Source organism: Squalius cephalus, assembly GCF_949319135.1.
Source record: "Squalius cephalus genome assembly, contig: scaffold_100, whole genome shotgun sequence".
Classification (NCBI taxonomy): domain Eukaryota; kingdom Metazoa; phylum Chordata; class Actinopteri; order Cypriniformes; family Leuciscidae; genus Squalius; species Squalius cephalus.
The window spans coordinates 743-9426 of NW_027645800.1; the positions used below are offsets into that span (position 1 = coordinate 743).

Consider the following 8684-nt stretch of genomic DNA (forward strand, 5'->3'; position numbering starts at 1 on the left):
TAACCCTGTTGAAATATAATCATTAGTATAAGATATACAAGTTTGAATAAATAATTTCATAGTTTAATAAATATAATTAAAGGTTAAAACAGATAAGATTTGACCAGGCAATGAAGTTATGATTGTTCTCAGTGAGAGAAATGCATATTGTGTAATGTTCATGGTTTACTGAATACAGCATTTAAAATGTTAAATATTTGTTGGGTAATAATATTTGTGAAAATGCTTTAAAGATGCCTGTAAGAATAGCTATGGTCTTGGGCTACCCGGTGGAGTATTTCTGGCTCTTATACGAAACGTTAATGGTGATAATTCTGTCTGTGTGAGTGGCCTACTCCGCACACGAAGACTGAAATGAGTTTAAGTTAGCCGCTGATTTAGCGGTTAGTGATTTGCATGGACTTTGCTAACAAGCTAGCGGCCAAGCTTCAGGCCTGCATCATCTGATCATTTGAAGGGCATTTCACATTAAGACAGCTATTAGGCTATTTGATGTTCTTGGGCCCTTATGTTTTGAATGTGAATCTGAATGCATTGGTGATCTGAAAAGTGAGTTTGACAAGACCTATTTCATTTCTGACCTACTTTTACTAAGTAAATCTGTTATACTCTTTTATAAAACAGTTGTGGTTACTGACTTTTTTGAAATTTTAAGTTAATTAAGAAAAATAGTATTTTTTTGGTTTAAATGTGAAAGTGTTTTTGGATAAAAGTAATTCCTAGACATTTTATTTCCTCTTAAAGTGTAAATATTACTGCTTAAATATTGATTTAAAGGGAAACATATTTCATATAATAAGTTAGTAATTACACACACACACACACAAGTTAAACACTGATAAGTTTATTAGTGAAACCTCACTTATTTTATTGATTGGATATTTAAAGAATCCCTGTGTGTGTAATAAGCAGAGTGTGTGTATAATAAGCAGAGTGTGTGTGTAATAAGCAGAGTGTGTGTGTAATAAGCAGAGTGTACACACGTTGTGGACCCGCTTACAGGCGCACATTACTAACACACTCTTTAAACAAAACAAAACAAAAACAAAATAAAACACATGGCACCATTGCGATGGCATTGTGCTGGAGAGTGGAGCCTGTGCTTCAGTCGAAGATGAGCAGAGAAACACTGATGTTATGCTCCTGTAGCTTTATTTAACAGCCAGAGACTGTGTAGCTGCTGATTGTAAGGGTTCTTTCATAAGACTTCCAGGACACACTCATAGAGTCAACAAAGTGTAATTTCATTGACTGCAACACTAGGGTACAGGTCACACAATAGTGCAGAAGAAAGAGGGGGAAACTAATAAATGGGACAGCAGCACATTACTGCATTCTGAGTCTCAGATGTTTATATGGTGTGTGTATTTCTAAACACCTTTACCCTTATTGTGATTATTCTCAGGTTAGGTAAAGTAAGTCCAATCTGTCCTAAATCATAAGCATCTGAATTTCCATATTACAATATTTAGATCACAGAAGACTTCTCCGTGGGGTCAGTTCAGCTCAAGCTTTTTACAAATCAGAGACGTATGGCAGGCCAGCTTCTTAATTTCAATTATATATAGTTTTATTGAATACAGGTTAACTAGTTTACATGCAAGGTACTAATATATGAAACCAAATCGTTTACAAGCTTTGACAGCAAGAGTTGTGACAGCAAGGCGTCTAACACCGGAGAGGCCGTCCTTGAGAGTCAGCGTCTCCCTGATCTTCTCATTACAGAGTTTTAGAGTCCATCAAACATTTAGGAAATCCTCCTTTATTCATCAGTCCTTTACAGACAGTGTGTCCAATCCAAAGTCTTGAACCCTTAAGATCTGTTTATATAAAGCCTCTCGTCTCTCCATTCTCCTTCTTCAGGCTCTTCTTCTCTGTGTCCTCTTCTGCGCCTCGTCTAACGGTGCATTAGTTTCTTAATATGTAGCAAAGCTCTTTCTAATACATGGTCAGTTTCACTCTACTAGCCATTTGCTTAATAAATGCTTGAAACATTAAGTGTGGTGTGTTCTTCTTTATAAACCATTTTCTTAATAAACCACTTTACAAGAAGTATTGCAGTGTTCTTCTTTCTAAACCACTTCCTTTATATATGTTTCCGGTTTACGGCTGTCTTCATCGGCATCCGCTATAAACAAACAAGATGAGTGCTGCTGTTGTACGAAATAAAGAGATACTATGTGCGTGACACATCTAAGTTTCTAAGAACTGTAGGTGGATCTTACGGCCGTTTCCCACATACTCCGTGTGTGTGTGTGTGTGTGTGTGTGTAGTGTGTGTGTGTGTGTGCGGTGCAGGAGCAGGAGCAGCACGCGCTATAGTGCTTCACATATGCGTTCGCAGTGAATAACTAATTCACTGCTGTACCACAAACACTTACTATTTTTATTTAAAATCCAGAAGTTACGCTGCAACTTTTATTCAATAATATGTTTTTTCAGCTTTGCGATTCTCTTTGTACACATTTACACTCTTTAATGGACGCATGCACGTTTAAACACTATTATTCCATGCATCGGACACGATGGACAGCAATTATGAGCTCAAAGATAAGCTAATGTACATTCTAAAAATCGAAACAACTCGGATAAAAAGGTATCTATAATTATTCAATGATCTGATAAAATACTTAATCACTTTGACTCATCCCGTTTCATAAAAATGATTTAAAGGCTGGAATATTAGGTTTATCGTTTTATAAAACATTTTGGTCAATAGCAAGTAGTACATGTTAGTAGATAACATTATACTGCAAGTCCAATTCGGCCATAGTTGTTAGTTATATTATTTTAATGTTTCTGCTGTTGTTGCATTTATTAAAAATTAACAGCTGATTTTGTAATTACTGTAAGTAAATAAGATTTGTCTGCAAGTGTTGCAAGGGTCGTTACAGATTTTGAATGTTAAAATGGGGGTCTCCTGGTAAAAAGGTTGGAAAGTGCCTGTCCAGTCCACTCCACTGTGTTTACCACTCCCTCAACGCTTAGGCTAACCACATCAGTCAGGTTCCAGGAAAGTAAATTATCAGACAGATATTGCCGTCCCTGCGCAATCCAACTCTGCTCACTAAATCTGTTTGCCCAGTCTTCTAAAGTTCTCCTCACATCTCTCAGGTCCCGCACCTCTTTATATTTTCCCTCCTCCTCCAGTCTGGGAATGAAAAAATCCAGATGTTCAGCAGTGAAATACCAGTCTGCTTTTATTAGGTTCTTTGATAGTTTCATGATAAGTTTATAAGCTTCATGCAGCAGGATGGACTTTTCTGCTTTAACCTTCTCCAGATCGCTCTTCAGGTGTTCTTCTACTTTTGTTTTATCAAAGCTGGTTTCAGCCCGGCCTCTGGTGGATTCATACTCCTGTTTAAGCTCATCAAATGACATATTAACTTTAGTTGTCTTCATCACGTATTTCCTGTTCTCTTTGATGTGTTCTTCCTGAGGACATCTCCCTGTACACACAGTGCAGCGGCCATATTTCATGACATCACACTTTGAGAGTCTTTTGAGAGGGACCCACCAGCAACCATGCTGATGACAGTTTTCCTCACACACTTTGCAGCAGGTTGCCTCTTTGTTCAAAACTAATAATAATGTCTCTTCAATCAAGACTTTTCTCTTGACAGTTTTGTTCACACTAAACTCAAAGTTCTGAGATTTCTCAATCTTGTCTCTGTTCTGTCCTATGGCTTTCAGGATTTCAGTCAGTTCTTTGATTTTGAACTCTTTCTCAGTGATACGGTCCATTAGATTAAAGACACGGGCTTCAAGTTTTTTATGCTCTTTCAGAGCATCTACATTCATCAGAGGTTTTTTTCTGTTGTTTTCTAGCAGGAGTTTCAAAAACTTTTCCATGCTGTTCTCTCCCATTTCCCATGATGATCTGTGAGCTTGTGCTCTTTGTTCTTCCTGCTGGTTGTTGAATAAGAAGTGAACAGGTTTGTCTCTCTCATCTCTTCTGCAGGGTATCTGCGCTGTGTTAATGGCATTAAGAGCATCGGTTGGAGATCCTCCGTCCGAGTGTGTGATGATGAACACTATGTTGTCCTCTATATCTTTGCCAAACAGAGTCAGAACTGACTGGAATATGTAATGCTCTTTTCCAGTGAGTCGATTCTGAGACGCCTTCATCACGAAACACACAGCATCAATATAGTGAAAATCCTCATCTGAGAATAACCTGCCCAGATCATCAGAAATCTCTCTTTCTCTACTGAATCCTTCAGAATCTCCGTATCCTGGAGTGTCAATGATGGTCAGAGATGTTGGGTTTTCTTCAACAAACACCTCATAAACTGTGATCTCAGATGTCAGGGATTGGGACTGAGCTTCTGGTTTTTCTTCTTCTGTGATTTGATGAAACTCTTTATCCTCAAACTTCACTCCCAGTAAGTAGTTCACCATGGTGTTGATCATGGTGGTTTTCCCAGCACCGGATTCTCCCACCAACAGTATGACTTTGTTCTGCTTGTTTCTGTCTCTTCGTCCATATGTCCATCGTCTGACCTTTTTATCAGTCCCATCAATATGTGTTCTTTCTGTGTTCAGCTGGTAAAGTCTTGGGGGACCTGGATTAATGAGGGTGGCATCATGATGTGACCTACAGAGAGACAGAATTCATTTGGAGATCAGATAGGGCATTTGGAGATCAGATAGGGCATTTGGAGATCAGATAGGGCATTTGGAGATCAGATAGGGCATTTGGAGATCGGATAGGGCGTTTGCAGGGGTGAGAGTTGAAGTGCAGAACAGGGTCAGTTTTGTGCTGAACATTTTACATTAATTTATCTTGTCCTGTTGTTGCAAGTTGACATTAAGGTTGACAACAAGATGATGTTATTTAGCTGGCTAACAGAGATTAATAAAGACAAGCTTACCGTTTCCCCACCGGTTTATTTCCATCACCTGTATTTGATAATAAGCATTTTCAACAATGATAATAATAAATAAAGAACAATATAAATAACTTTTGAATAGCTGTTATATTATGTGTGACATTAGATGTTGCTGAACAAAAGTAATGTGGAAAGCTTCATAATGTAGTACAAACTCACGTTTGAAATTAAGAGGGTGATCATGACTTTGATCTGAAGCACAGCTGACTTCACTGCAGAGAGAGTTTCTGCGATGGCGTGTCTTTAGAAAGTCTTCAATCTTTAGAAAGAAGTTTACTGCCCTTAATAACTTATCTATCACATATATGTATCAGTAAATATTGTTGATTGTGCCCACAATGTTCAACAAATCATTCACTATATCACACATTTAACGAAAAACAAGCGAAAAATTGCATGAGCTATATATCTTTATAGTAATTTAATTGCCTGCTTTTAAAAGCTCATAAACAAAGATTGTAACTTACATTGAATTCAGCCATATCTCCACCGTCAGTTTAACTGCTGAACACACAATAACTCAGTGATTCAGATACATGTTTTTATTTCATCCAAAATTTGCATATTAACAACTGGATATTTAATTATCTGTGTGTGAGAGAGTATTATGCACACTGTAAAACCTTGCTGTAAAAAAAACAGCCAAATTCTGACAGTAATACCTTTTTCTTTTCTTTTTTTCTTTTTTAAACAGCAATATACCATAAAAATAATGAATTCTGAGTAATATTTGGAATATATTGTGAATTTACAGGAGTTTTGGGCTGTTGTGATGTTGCCATAATCATCATAGACACTGATTCACCGATCTCATCCTTTGTCTTTTAATTTTATACTTTAATGTATTTCATGTATTTTTGGAGGATATTAAAATCATACAGAGCACAGACATCAACAATCAGCATATGAATATCAACAGTTGTGGCAATCAAAAGTTTCATGTCGCAATGCATGCTGGGTACCACCATAGTACAAAACTGAATAAATGATGCAGCTGAATGGACTTTTGTCACCTTTGTTGAGATTCATGAGCTGTTTTGATGTCTGTGTGTGTCTAAATGATGCTGTAACTTAGTTTTACTGTGTTTAAAACTAGTCATTTATTCTAACTGATTGCTGTTGGAACTCTTGCTGTTGTAAATGTTCAAGTCTGTTAATTAGGAATGAAGAAGTGAAGCCTCTTGAATCATTGAAGCTTTTCTCTGGTTGTTTCAGACAAGAGTGTTAAAGCATCAAGAGTGTTAAAGAAGCGCCATCTTGTGGCAGATCCAATACAGCAGCCTGGAGCACAGACCCAAGCGCAGTGAGGCGTCGTTTATCGTTAATCACGTGTTTCTCTGAAAACAATACGTGCTCCAGGAGCTTCATGAGGAAGTGTCCTCAGCGCTGATACGTGATTTGAAGCTTTAGTGCCGGAAACACTACAGTAGCTTTCAACTTTTCTTGTTATTAATGTGCACATGCTTTCTGTGCTCAACTATTGATCAAATGCTTAATATTTTACATCTGCCTGTTTCACTTTATTTTTTTTAAAGCCTGAGTATGTTATTACCAGACAGAATCTGTGTGTTAAAATGACACATCTATTGTGTCTACGCAACACGTTGTGCCTGAGCACACACATTACATGTCTTAAAACTGACACAATATGTGTAATTTTTAACACATCTCTTTTTACAGTGTATAATTATTTATTGCAAGCACTTGAAAGACGTGTTGAGGATGTGTGTAATGTGAGCTGGTTCATTTCTAGGCGTTCACTGATGCGGGTTGATGAATGCGGGTAATCTGCCATTTTAAGAGCCAGATATTACAGTTACAGGCAGAGATTAAGGTGTTAATAGGCTACAGTCTTTAGTAAAACAACAAATGTGACATTTTGGACAAGTATTACAGTGATTTATTTCAAACAAAGTCTAATTTAAAATGTTTTTTTGTTTCCATTTTCGCCCGATTGTGTGTTTAGTTTCAGTCTCGTTTCTAAGCGTTTTTATTTCGATGCATCACTACAATATTATCCCCACAACTCCAATTACTACTTAATAATGCAAAACTGTACATTAATAGAGTCCCTCAAACTGACCTCAGTCTTGATCGAAGTTCTTGTGTGTGTTTGCGTCCTCGTGAGCGATGCGATGAGCTCGATCCTTCCACGTGTTGAGGCGGTGAAACTCTGATGCTACACTTAACAAGCAGAACACAGAGCTAATCTATACAATTTCAGTTTAAAACATTTTCATAAAACGAGATAAACAAGGCGTAAATCAACCCGAAAAGAAGTTAAAGCAACAGAATCTTTCAGCGTGTTATTTGCTCCCTCCTTAGTTCCTGCTGTCGTCTGGCTGAAAACACCACTAGAGTCTGCAGCCGGAGAGACTTCAGGTTACGCCCCTTCAAGTTGCTCAGTATTTTTCCACTTGAAGCGGCACTGTACAAGGTACATCAAATTACCATTATGTCCCACATCAACTAGACTATGGAGAAAGCACTAATAAATCCTTTTGGAATTGGACTTTATGTCTAAACATAAAAAAAAAAATAAATAGATATGTTCAAACATCTTCTCATGTCGTACTGTACGCCTGATTTGCTGATGATTAATTTTTGACATAACACTAATGAACAGAGCCGGACAGTAACAGAGTACATTTACTTGAGTACAGTACTTAAGTACAATTTTGAGGGATCTGTACTTTACTCGAGTATAATTTTTGGGGAGTACTCATGACTTTACTCAAGTACATTTGAGAGGAAAATATTGTACTCTTTACTCCACTACTTTTCTATCCATAACCGTGAGTACCCGTTACTACTTAAAAAAAAAAAATAGGAAAAAAGATAAATCTCGGAAACCCTCAATTTGTTGTTTCCCTCTCAAATGTGATTGGATTGTGCAGGCGCCACTGATTGGGACAGCCTATCAGCAATCACCTTCAGCTTTCCGCCAAAGTCAACTCCATGGTCAGATTTAGATAAGAGACAAAACCATGGACGAAACAATGGATGAAGAGGCAGCAGGTCCATCCCGGGAATGTGCCAACCCGTGGACCCACCTCGCCAGACTATTTCAATTTTCTGAACAAGTTAATGATAGTTTTTCGCTTCAAGTGTTTGCTGTGTTTACCAATGTAAGCACTGTGGCAGTAGTAATGCAATATTTAGAAAATGTACTCTTGATACTCAAGTACTTTTAAAAACAAGTACTTCAGTACTTTTACTTAAGTAGACATCTGACTGTAGTACTTTTACTTGTACTTGAGTAAAATTTAGCAAGGGGTATCTGTACTTTTACTCAAGTAATGAAGCTGTGTACTCTGTCCGCCTCTGCTAATGAACAGGTAAATGCACCGCTGTCAAACACCGCTGTGTAACACACACACCTGATCCTTGTGAGACAAACTAACTGCAAGCACACTCATCACCAAATCTTTTGATTGAAGGGCAACACAATGAGGGTTTATGCGAACCCGACCTATATGTTCTGGCACTATATTGTCTATAGAAGATCAGATCGTGCCTCCAGCCGCATAAACCAGTCCATGGTCTCCTGAAAACTCACGTTCAGAGCAGAACACTTGTAGTTTTCCTCTTTGTCCACATCCCCAGTATCCTTCAGTGTTTGGAATAACGCCGTTTAAAAGAACGGCGTTAGGTAACGACGTTATTTTTTCAGTAACGGGGTAATCTAACTAATTACTTTTCCCGTCTTTACAACGCCGTTAACATTACTGGACGTTAAATGTGGTGCGTTACTATGCATTGATTGAATAAACTGTGTAATTTGAACGCACCC

General features: G+C 37.7%; 1 protein-coding gene across 2 annotated transcripts; it reads right to left on the reverse strand.

The window, feature by feature from the left end:
• Nucleotides 1-687: 687 nt before the first annotated feature.
• LOC307154235 (uncharacterized protein) lies at nucleotides 688-7256 on the reverse strand. Of its 2 annotated transcripts, none has more exons than XM_079899009.1 (5): nucleotides 6975-7256; nucleotides 5359-5392; nucleotides 5051-5150; nucleotides 4874-4901; nucleotides 688-4596 (listed from the first exon to the last, which is right to left on the reverse strand). In XM_079899009.1, the coding sequence occupies exons 2-5, from the start codon at nucleotides 5371-5373 to the stop codon at nucleotides 2904-2906; spliced, it is 1836 nt and encodes a 611-aa protein (XP_079755135.1). In that variant the 5' UTR covers nucleotides 5374-5392; nucleotides 6975-7256; the 3' UTR covers nucleotides 688-2903. The 2 variants fall into 2 exon arrangements, with proteins under 2 accessions (XP_079755135.1, XP_079755134.1); XM_079899008.1 differs by having other exon boundaries at nucleotides 5359-5395.
• Nucleotides 7257-8684: the final 1428 nt, after the last annotated feature.

Excerpts from the sequence above, each read along its gene's own strand:
- LOC307154235 (XM_079899009.1), bottom strand. Across the intron at positions 4,902-5,050 it reads TCACCCTCTTAATTTCAAAC|GTGATGGAAATAAACCGGTG; the intron begins GTGAGTTTGTAC and ends TATCAAATACAG. Across the intron at positions 4,597-4,873 it reads AATAAACCGGTGGGGAAACG|GTCACATCATGATGCCACCC; the intron begins GTAAGCTTGTCT and ends GTCTCTCTGTAG.